Source organism: Cryptosporidium muris, genomic scaffold, assembly GCF_000006515.1.
Source record: "Cryptosporidium muris RN66 scf_1106632373461 genomic scaffold, whole genome shotgun sequence".
Lineage (NCBI taxonomy): Eukaryota > Apicomplexa > Conoidasida > Eucoccidiorida > Cryptosporidiidae > Cryptosporidium > Cryptosporidium muris.
Window position 1 is genome coordinate 306,130 of NW_002196576.1, and position 10,028 is coordinate 316,157.

The 10,028-nt window shown below is 25.8% G+C and overlaps 8 protein-coding genes across 8 annotated transcripts, besides 18 other annotated features; 4 read left to right on the top strand and 4 right to left on the bottom strand.

Annotated features, from left to right (window-relative positions):
* Window positions 1-44: 44 nt before the first annotated feature.
* Window positions 45-69: a microsatellite.
* Window positions 68-508, bottom strand: CMU_001270 (uncharacterized protein; the record flags this gene model as incomplete). Its single annotated transcript, XM_002141569.1, has 1 exon — window positions 68-508. The coding sequence occupies one exon, from the start codon at window positions 506-508 to the stop codon at window positions 68-70; it is 441 nt and encodes a 146-aa protein (XP_002141605.1).
* Window positions 509-707: 199 nt separating this feature from the next.
* Window positions 708-780: a sequence feature (AT_rich).
* Window positions 781-839: 59 nt separating this feature from the next.
* Window positions 840-895: a sequence feature (AT_rich).
* Window positions 896-990: 95 nt separating this feature from the next.
* Window positions 991-1,035: a sequence feature (AT_rich).
* A 127-nt stretch (window positions 1,036-1,162) lies between these two features.
* Window positions 1,163-1,186: a sequence feature (AT_rich).
* Window positions 1,187-1,470: 284 nt separating this feature from the next.
* Window positions 1,471-1,870, top strand: CMU_001280 (60S ribosomal protein L37A, putative; the record flags this gene model as incomplete). Its single annotated transcript, XM_002141570.1, has 2 exons — window positions 1,471-1,491; window positions 1,607-1,870. 2 exons carry the CDS (start codon window positions 1,471-1,473, stop codon window positions 1,868-1,870), a joined length of 285 nt encoding a protein of 94 aa, XP_002141606.1.
* A 134-nt stretch (window positions 1,871-2,004) lies between these two features.
* Window positions 2,005-2,066: a sequence feature (AT_rich).
* A 95-nt stretch (window positions 2,067-2,161) lies between these two features.
* Window positions 2,162-2,639, bottom strand: CMU_001290 (uncharacterized protein; the record flags this gene model as incomplete). Its single annotated transcript, XM_002141571.1, has 2 exons — window positions 2,162-2,428; window positions 2,517-2,639. 2 exons carry the CDS (start codon window positions 2,637-2,639, stop codon window positions 2,162-2,164), a joined length of 390 nt encoding a protein of 129 aa, XP_002141607.1.
* Window positions 2,460-2,492: a sequence feature (AT_rich).
* A 104-nt stretch (window positions 2,640-2,743) lies between the features above and the next one.
* CMU_001300 (uncharacterized protein) lies at window positions 2,744-3,559 on the top strand (the record flags this gene model as incomplete). The annotated part of the gene is made up of 1 exon (XM_002141572.1): window positions 2,744-3,559. One exon carries the CDS (start codon window positions 2,744-2,746, stop codon window positions 3,557-3,559), a length of 816 nt encoding a protein of 271 aa, XP_002141608.1.
* Window positions 3,551-3,852: a sequence feature (AT_rich).
* Window positions 3,853-3,942: 90 nt separating this feature from the next.
* Window positions 3,943-3,973: a sequence feature (AT_rich).
* Window positions 3,974-4,142: 169 nt separating this feature from the next.
* Window positions 4,143-4,164: a sequence feature (AT_rich).
* A 35-nt stretch (window positions 4,165-4,199) lies between these two features.
* CMU_001310 (ubiquitin-conjugating enzyme family protein) lies at window positions 4,200-4,655 on the bottom strand (the record flags this gene model as incomplete). Its single annotated transcript, XM_002141573.1, has 1 exon — window positions 4,200-4,655. The coding sequence occupies one exon, from the start codon at window positions 4,653-4,655 to the stop codon at window positions 4,200-4,202; it is 456 nt and encodes a 151-aa protein (XP_002141609.1).
* Window positions 4,543-4,570: a sequence feature (AT_rich).
* A 133-nt stretch (window positions 4,656-4,788) lies between the features above and the next one.
* Window positions 4,789-4,920: a sequence feature (AT_rich).
* On the bottom strand, window positions 4,910-6,337 carry CMU_001320 (OB-fold nucleic acid binding domain-containing protein; the record flags this gene model as incomplete). Its single annotated transcript, XM_002141574.1, has 1 exon — window positions 4,910-6,337. The coding sequence occupies one exon, from the start codon at window positions 6,335-6,337 to the stop codon at window positions 4,910-4,912; it is 1,428 nt and encodes a 475-aa protein (XP_002141610.1).
* A 335-nt stretch (window positions 6,338-6,672) lies between these two features.
* Window positions 6,673-6,752: a sequence feature (AT_rich).
* A 59-nt stretch (window positions 6,753-6,811) lies between these two features.
* Window positions 6,812-6,864: a sequence feature (AT_rich).
* A 380-nt stretch (window positions 6,865-7,244) lies between these two features.
* Window positions 7,245-8,000, top strand: CMU_001330 (proteasome subunit alpha type 3, putative; the record flags this gene model as incomplete). Its single annotated transcript, XM_002141575.1, has 1 exon — window positions 7,245-8,000. The coding sequence occupies one exon, from the start codon at window positions 7,245-7,247 to the stop codon at window positions 7,998-8,000; it is 756 nt and encodes a 251-aa protein (XP_002141611.1).
* A 2-nt stretch (window positions 8,001-8,002) lies between these two features.
* Window positions 8,003-8,030: a sequence feature (AT_rich).
* Window positions 8,031-8,459: 429 nt separating this feature from the next.
* Window positions 8,460-9,596, top strand: CMU_001340 (UBA/TS-N domain-containing protein; the record flags this gene model as incomplete). Its single annotated transcript, XM_002141576.1, has 1 exon — window positions 8,460-9,596. One exon carries the CDS (start codon window positions 8,460-8,462, stop codon window positions 9,594-9,596), a length of 1,137 nt encoding a protein of 378 aa, XP_002141612.1.
* Window positions 9,597-9,714: 118 nt separating this feature from the next.
* Window positions 9,715-9,755: a sequence feature (AT_rich).
* A 38-nt stretch (window positions 9,756-9,793) lies between these two features.
* Window positions 9,794-9,856: a sequence feature (AT_rich).
* Window positions 9,857-9,969: 113 nt separating this feature from the next.
* Window positions 9,970-10,028: part of a sequence feature (AT_rich) that runs on past the window's edge.

A 10,028-nucleotide genomic window follows, 5' to 3' on the forward strand; every position in this document is an offset into this window, starting at 1 on the left:
TAGACTATTTACTCCTATATTTAATAAAATTAAGTAATTTTGGATTTTTCTTTTTTTTTTTTTTTTTTTAACAACATACTCCAAATACATGTCGTCTTCTACGAGCTCTAGCTTGTTGAGCATCCATTTGCGTTCCATCTGGGAATGTAGCTGTTGATTGCATCATTACAAATGCAGTAGGACCAATGGATGTATTATATGGTGTTAACCAATAAGCATAATCTACAGGTAATAATCCAGTTGCTTGATATTGATCAAAAGGCCACGATTCACCAATAGTCTCTTGCATACGGGTTGCATTGACAACATTAGCACCAATAAAAGAATTTGCAAACATATCTTGTAGATTTACATTTAGTAATTCTATTGCTGCATTATTATCAACTGAAATTGCATTTTGATCTTCTATATGATCCTCTTGAGATACCTTTTCTTCCTCAACTTCTTGATTTCCAATTCTATTGTCTATATCTTTGTTCTCAATGTTGTGATCCCCTAGTTCACTCATCTTTGTAATCTCTTTTTTTTTTTTTTAAGAATAATTCAAGTATAGAATTTAATTACAACTTAATCTAAGTGTATAAGAATACTAAAGTAAAACAGATTGTAGCATGCGACACGCACGTGTGTAAAATTAGGCGGTAACTGTAATACTTGTCTAACAGATTTATCTAAATACTAAAAAAGTATAATTTTACAATTTCGTGATAATTATTTATTAGTAATATTATGAAATTTAAAGAGTATTTATATTTTTTATTTAGTATTTAATAATATATTCACTTTAATTCTAGGTAAGTTAAAATATATTACGAGAATCTAAAAAAAGATTGGATTACATTTTATATTTATATGATTATTTAATAAGATAATAATTGCATTATTTATAATATTAGTCTAGACAATAATATACAAATATATAGAGTTATCTACTATATAAATTAGATTTCTGAAAGATAATGGAAGTTCCTTTCTATTTACAATAAAGTCATTTATATTATTATTTCAATAATATAATATTTAATTAAATATAAAGTGAATAGATCATCCTCAGTAGTTAATTATATAAATTTCAAATTTAGAGAATAATCTATATTAAATTTCTGCTTGTTAATTAATCAAGAAGAAAGTAATTATGTTAGTTTATATTAGGACTAATATCTTTAATATAATAATTTATATATATCTACCCAAGATCACATTAACTATTAAAAATAACCTATAAATTACTTATTATATCTTATAATTCATAAAATAAAAGGAAAGAATTATTATAATATCAACATATCTCCAATTATAAAAAGTTTTTTTTAGGGGATGCAATATAATAATCTATTAATGTTGTAGACAAAAAATCATAAATATATTTACCGCTATAAAAAGTCGAGACGGCGCGCGTATTGAATTGTCTCGTATAACGAATATTGATTGAAATAAATTGAAATTTTATCACACTTTATCTATTAAAATATGGGTAAGAGAACAAAGAAGGTAAGTTTATAAAATAGATTATACCGTGTATTTGTATTAATATTGATGAGTTGATACACAAATATAATATATTGATTTCAATTGGAGACATGATTGACTTTTAAATAAATTTTAGGTCGGAATTACTGGTAAATTTGGTACTAGATATGGTGCTTCCCTACGTAAACAAGTAAAAAAGACGGAGTTATTACAACGTGAGACTTATGGTTGTCCATTTTGTGGAAAAACTACTACAAAGCGCACAGCTTGTGGTATATGGGAATGCAGAGGATGTAAGAAGATTTTAGCAGGAGGTGCTTGGCAATTAAGTACTGCAGCTGCTATCACAGCTAGATCTACAATTTCTCGTCTTAGAAAGCAAAGAGAAGAAGCTGAATAATCTCCATTAGATATTTATTAAGTAAATCGATCTTCTAAATATTAATAGAATCTTGAAATTTTATGTTAGATAGACCTATTAGTTACTAAGGATCTTAATTATGGAATTACTTTTAATTAAGAAAACAAGATAAGATTTATAATTAGAATATTATATATTGATAATGTTATTTTATTATTAAATTATATAATATTAAGATAACTAAATTTGAGAGTTACTAGAAAAAAGAGTTTATTTAATCATTTATTCCTATGTATTGTATTTAATAAGAGAAAATCACTTTTATCAACTCTATATGCCAAATCTAGCCTCTAATGCACTATTTATTGATATCTTACCAAGGGGATCTAAAGGTGACTCAATATTTAAATAATCACCAATATCTAAAGAATCGTCACATCCCATTACTAAGTCTAAGCTTAAATGAGAACTTGGTAGACCTGGGTGACGTTGAGTTTTAGAAACAATATCTTGCTCCATCCTAGCTCTTAAACTAGAATGATATCCATAAACAATAGAATTCATTTGTAGCCTCATTTCTTGTTGTTTCACAAATCCCTAAAATAAAAGAAATTATACAAAGTAGTTCAATTTTATTTAATATTTATTATTAATATATAATCATGAATACAATTTAACTACTTACTTTTTCTTGTACTTTTTGAGGTAAAGATCCTTGATTAGTTCCTAAATCAATAGGAGCAAACCCATTTATTAATGAATTATTGGGATATGTTGTGCAATGAGTTAAATCATATTTACTCTCCATTTTAAATATTTTGATTATTCAATGTGTTCAATGTGGGCGTGATTTTGAGGTTTATTATCATAACCGCTTAGGAAACTATAAAGCGAAAATTAGGTTTAATACATATGAAAAAACCAGATAATTCTATTATTACTAATTCTGAAGTAATATGTAGAGATTTAAACAAATATAATCATATTAAAATATCAGAAATTTCAAAAGATTGGGATACTCTTGTTAAATGGTTACAGTATAGAACTAATATTAGAAAGGAAACACCATTAGATCCTTCAATAATATGGAATTTTGGAATAAATTCCAGTATGGAACATTATTTTATAGAATCTAAAGATAAATATACTAAATTTGAAGTTAAATCAGTAAGAAGTCCTTCACTTGAACGAGAATTTATACCAGAAGATTATAAAGATATTCAAGAAATAGATACAACTAAAAGGAACAATTCTATTAATATAAGTGAAAGTGACATTGATAATGAGTTAGATAATAACTTATTAAACACTGGTAGTAATAATATAGGTGATTTAGATATATCTAAGCAGGATATTGAATTTGGACCTCAACCTGATGAAATGAATCTAATTGTATCAAATAAAAATGTTAATTATGGTTCAGCATTATTAGCAGGAGAAGGTAAGGCTATGGCTCAATATGTACAATCTGGTAAACGTATTCCAAGAAGAGGAGAAATTGGATATACTGCTGAAGAGATTGAGAGATTTGAGAAATTAGGTTATGTTATGAGTGGTGATTTACATAAACGGATGAATGCAGTTAGAATAAGAAAGGAGTCTCAAGTATATTCTGCTGAAGAGAGAAGAGCTATGATTCTAAGAAATGAGGAAAATAGAGCTCAAAGAGAATCTCATTTAGTTGGAAAATTACGTGAATTACTTAAAGAACAGAAAAAGAAATTATAAAAAAAATTTTATATAATAGAATTATATAGGAAATTCTTAAGATATTTTATATCTTTTTTTTTATAGTAAATAAATGATTACATTTTATTAAGTATAAATATAAGAAAAAGAACAAAGAACAAAAAAAAAAAATATTTTAAACTTTATATTATAATAACATTTCTTTTAAAAGAAAATTAAATACATATTCAATTAATAAATGTCATAATATCTATATCAAATAATTTCAAAATATGAAATAAACTAAACATAACTTTATATTTACTACATTAAATATATATTGAATATTTTATCTATAAAAAAAATGACTTAACTTAAATATTGTAAAATATTGATGAAATTTATTACTCTGTTATAATAAAAAGATCATAAATCTAGATATCTTATTATATATAATAAATTGTTAATAATATAGTACTTCAGAATTTCTTATATAAATATGCAAATTTTTACTCATTCAATAAAAATGTCAGTTAAGTGGGAGTATCCACTTTTCAAAATATTTAGAATTTAGAAATTGATTAATATCTTCCTACTTTAATTCTTAATAATAAAGATCCTACTTTCATACATTTAAAGCAAGAAAATAATATTATAAATAAAATGATCTTGCTTCAAGTATTAATATGATTTAATAAGATTAAACTGAGGACTTTGCATAAGTTGAATTCCATTGTCTTGCTGTTTTTTCTGCTTCAGTAGGATTATTTTTAAAATGGTCAGCTACAGTTGTATCTAAAGGATCATCTGGTTCAGGAGAGCTTAATAAAGCTTGAATACTTAATAAGACTGTTCTTATTTGTAAAGCAGGACTCCATTTATCTTTAAGAATATCTAAACAAATCCTTCCAAGTTTATCAATATTAGGATGATATATTTTTGTTAAAAATCTAACTTTAGGAGGTTCCATTGGGTATTGTTCTGGTAAAAATAATTCCAATTTATAATAACCACCTTCATATGGTGTTCCTTCAGGTCCAGACATTAAAATTTTAAAATATCTATAATTTTGAGGATCAGGTTGTGCATTTATACCTGGAGGGGGATCACTAGCTAAATTTAAAGTTTCTTTTTGTATTCTCTTAGAAATTGACATTTCTTTTTTCAATTAAATAGTTAGAAAATATTGTCAGTTCAAATATAACACTAAATTTTCCACCACATTGCTAACAGTAATAATTGCGCCCAATATTTAATATAAATAGCCCACATATAGATAAATAAGGCTCTAATAAATACTTAAATATATATATATATATATAAGAATTAATCATTATTTTAATATATCATAAAAAAAATTAAGAATATCAATAAACTAAGCAACAAATATTATTATATCAAATAATAAAATTAGAATATTTCACTTAAACTGTGGAATGGTTTCTTAGTTACATTATGATCTAAATATTCAAAAGGTGAGTCACGCTTAATAGATATCCCAAGCTTATTTTTAAGATTCACAAGCATTTTATTTGTAATTAAATCAAAGTCTATAATTTCAGCAGATTGTATTATAGCCTGAGTCTTTTTTTGATTATTATATTCTTCCATTCTTAAAGTAATACGAAGATTTAAATATTGCCATAGATATTTGAAACCTAAAAGAAAATTTAATTTAACATCATTTCGTAATTCCATTTGTTTACATTCTGATGATTCTAAACCAGATAAAACAATTGATCCTATATTATGAAAACATCTAACCGACAAAGAACTTGTATAATCTTCAATAGTCACTGGAAACATATACTTTGTATCCGCAATAACAGACTCATCACATTTTTCACAATAAGAATTATTTAAAACTTTTTTCTTACATTTCGGACATGCATCATATGTTAATGAAGGTTTCTTTTCAGATATATTTTGACCAATTGAATTAGGGAAACCAATTCTCGATATTCTAGCTAAAACAGAATATGTCTGATTAGAGGAATAAGAATTTTCATCCATTAAAATTCTTACTTCTTTTAAAGACTTTTCTAAAGTTAACTTGTCCATCGGAAAATTACTAGATTGAATTACTGTTGTATTAATAGATTGGAATTTAGTAGTTTGACCATATTCTATAAACCATGACTTAACCTTATTCATACGATCATTTTTAAGATTAAAATCTATCATACTACGACCATTTAATGTTGAACCTTGTTTACCTTGGAAATCACGGATCTGAAGATTTTTGAACGCTACTACAGGATTATTTGATAATATTTCATCATCAATTGAAGCAAGATCACCCCATAATGTTACATTTAATTGATATTCAGAATCATCTACAATTACTATATTACGTCTTGGAATTTCTTCATTATTTCTTCTAGAAATAACCTTAGAAAGTGGTGAAGAGCTCTTAATTATACCAATAATATCTACAGTACATGGTGTATTCATATTACGAATATCTTTAATAGATAGAAATCTGTATTGGGGATCTTTACTAATTGTTTCATCATGCTCAACTTTAGTTATCTTACAGCGTTCAGAAAAGTTTATCTCATATGGATTTGAAGTATTATTAAATCTAGCATTAGAAACAGCTACATCACTTCCTGTACATTTAAAAATATAAACATCTCCTTGTTCAATCTTATTATAATATTCTTCAGCTTTATTACGCCAAAACTTCACTTTTATAGTATCTCCATCTTTATCAATGAGATCTATATGGAAGAATTTTAGATCATTCCTCAAAGTTTGCAATGTTCTACTTTTTTCTATTACTCTCCCTTTTAAAGTAATAATCTGTCTATTAACATTAACTTCACGAATTGGCATATAAGGACTAAAAAAAGGAAGTTTAAATAGACACTTTGATTAAGTATACATCCTATTTAGACCCTTTAAAAGATATCATACACGTTAATGTTCTTAATAAGGTCTAAATAAAGAAAAGATAGTTATATAACTTACTCAGCCATTTTGAAAATAATTAAATAGGTATAACATAGGAAGTGATATTCTATAATAAATATTAGAGAATGTGGGGAAAAGAGGGATAGTAAACTAGTATGTAATTTCAGACCCCACAAACTTAACTTTTTTTTAACTAGTTTATTGTATAAAATTATGAATATTTAACATTAAATAGATTAGGGATATAGAAGATAAAGATATATATATATATTATATAATTAGAAATTATTTTGTGATTCTTATTTTTTTAAGATATTATTTCCAAAATATTTTTATAGACAAATTTACCGCCAAAATATAGATTTTATTGAAAGGTTCCATTTAAAGGGAATTTCCTATATTATTTGTTTCTTATAAATAAATTAACTATATAATATTATAAATATTAACAAAGTACAACGGGGAAATTTTTAAAGAATTGAATTGTTGCATATTGATTAAAGAAAAAGTTCTAACTTGAATAAATTAAGAATACAAAGGTCATTTATTAAATATTCCAAGAAATATTTATTATATGTAGGAAATGTTTGTTTACATAATTTGATATATATAAAATATAAACCTTCTAACAAATCCAGAAGAGAAAAAAAGTGTGGATTATCTCCTTAATAAGAATAGAGTAATATATAATAGCAAGCGCCAAATTCTGGAGTAATATTTAGCTAGGTGCAACTTTTAACTTCTGTGGGGTCTCTAGATTATTTTTGACTTTCTTCTTCTCTCTACTCTAAAGATCTAAGTTTAAATTTTCAACACTATTATTTGAAAGATGGCAAGTACAGGAGCAGGTTATGATGTGTCAGTCTCAACTTTTTCTCCAGATGGACGAGTATTCCAAGTAGAATATGCTAATAAAGCCGTTGATAATAGTGGTACAGCTATAGCCCTTATTTTTAACTCTGGTATTCTTTTTGCTGTCGATAAATATGTAGTTAATAAGATGGCAGTCTCTGGAACTAATAGACGTGTATTCTCTTTAGGTCGTGGTATTGGCTGCTGCATTGCGGGTTTTGTTACAGATTCTCATCGTATTGTAAATATTGGTCGTTCAGAAGCTGCAAATTATCAAAAATTTTATGGTGAAACAATCCCTATAAAGGTATTAGCTGAACGTATAGCAATGTATATGCATGCATTTACACTATATGGATCTGTAAGACCTTTTGGTTGCTCTATTTTAATAGGGGGTATTGATCCTAATCATGGGACAGAATTATATTGTGTTTCTCCATCTGGTTCATGCTATAAATATAAGGCTATGGCAATAGGAAAGGGACGTCAAATAGCTCGTAATGATCTAGAAAAACTTATTGATAGTAACTTAGATGAGAATGAAGCAATGTATGAATGTGCAAAGATTATTAAACAATCCCGTGATGAAGGTGGCAATTTGAATGTAGAACTAGAATTGGCTTTAATTGGGCCTAGCTCTAATTCACAATTTTCAATTGTATCTAATTCAGTAACTAGAGAAGTTGAAGAGAGAGTAGATAAATATTTGGATGAGTTAACTTGTGCTGAATGAACATATTTAATTATTTTTATTAAAATTTTTCACCTATAACTTTAAGGAAATTGAATAGATAACTTTAGAATATTTACTATGAAAAGTTGAAGTTAAGATTAGATTTTTTTTTTTAACTTTTGAGTGTATCTTTATCTTTAAATATGTAATTTTCTTTTTTCTTTTTAATTTTAGAATTTTGAATATGTAAATAAGAATGGTTTGAAATTATTAGATAATTAGCTAGATAAATATTCAGTATACTTCTAGACATTTAGAATAAATAATATTAGTCAGTAGTTTGGTCTAGTAAATTAATATATTTCAATACACAATTAAAATATTCAGATGGAAATTTAACTTTCTAATTTAACTTATAATTGGGAATGTTACAAGTTATACTATTATATGAGCTTTATTAGCGCTAAAATAAGTTTGGAAATCTTTTGAATAGATTTCAGTAATTCTAATTTACTCAATATGCTCATAAATATACTTAATAATATATCAGGGGCTATTGTATCCCTTGATTTATCTAGTGATACAACTATAGGAATATTAAAATCTTTAGTGGCTTGTGAACTTAAAATATCAGCTTCCTCTTTACAAATAATTTATAATGGCAGAAATCTGACAAATGAACAATATACTTTGGAAAATTACTCAATAGAGAGTGGTGATATTCTTGTTGTAAATTCAACTGGAGAATTTTTGGGAGAAACTCAAAGTAATACAAGTCAAGTTTCTCATGAGACTCTCGCTTCAAATTTATTAGATCATGCCAGATTAGATGAATCAATTGCTCGTACTCTAATCAATGCTAATCCTGAATTCCAGAGTGCTATAGAAACTAATAATACTGAAGGATTTCTTATACTATTACAGAATGAATTTCAGAAACGAGTTCAACCATTGAATTCTAATTCTTCAATTATAAATACTCCTTTAGATCCTCTAAGCCCGGAATTTCAAAGACTAGTTGAGGAAGAAGTAAGAATGAGAAATGTTAATGAAACCTTAGAAATGGCCCAAGAACATTTACCAGAAAGTTTTGCTCAAGTTCATATGCTCTATGTTAATATTGAAGTTAATGGAATATTAATTAGAGCTTTTGTAGATAGTGGTGCACAAACTACTATTATGTCAAAAAAATGTGCTGAAAAGTGTAATCTAGTTCGTTTAATAGATAATAGATTTCAAGGTATTGCTCATGGTATTGGAACAAGCAAAATACTTGGTAAAATTCATATGGCTCAGATGAAAGTAGGTCAGACTTTCTTTTCTGTATCTTTTACAATTTTAGAAGGTGGAATAGATTTTTTATTTGGTTTAGATCTTTTAAGACGTCATCAGTGTTGTATAGATTTGAAGAAGGGAATATTATCTATTGGAAATGAACAAGTTCCATTTCTTTCTGAATCTGAAACTAAAGATATAGATATATTTTCTAGAAATAGGCTACAGACAAATATTCAAGAAATAAATAGTCCATTAGAAGATGAGAAACTTCAACAACTTATGTCACTTGGATTCAGTGAAGAAGAATCAAAAGTAGCCTTACAGGAATGTAATGGAAATGCAAATCTAGCAGCTTCAAAATTGCTCTTTAAGCATTGAGAATGATTACTATTCAGGTTTAAATTTATTTTCTTGAAACTATTTTAGAAAGACATTAAAGTGTAATTTCATAGATTTAATAGAAAATAATCTTGTGCAATATGTATCTTGAATGAAGAAAATTTAATATTTTAAGAAATTTACTTTTATTAAAAATATCTTTAAGATTACTTGGTTTATCCTACTTCTTTATTTCCTAATTTTTATGTTTACTTTATTATTTTAAAATAATTTCTATTTTTCAGTTAAAAATTAAAAATCTAATTGACGGGTAAAAAAAAAAAAAGAAATTAAAAACTCCATTATTGAGTTTTAATATAAAATATACTTTTGTTTACTTCTTAGCCTGTATAATATTATTTTTGGTTTCATCATTATTAATATTGAAATATTTTCTTTTTTCTTTATTAAAATTAATTGTATATGATTATA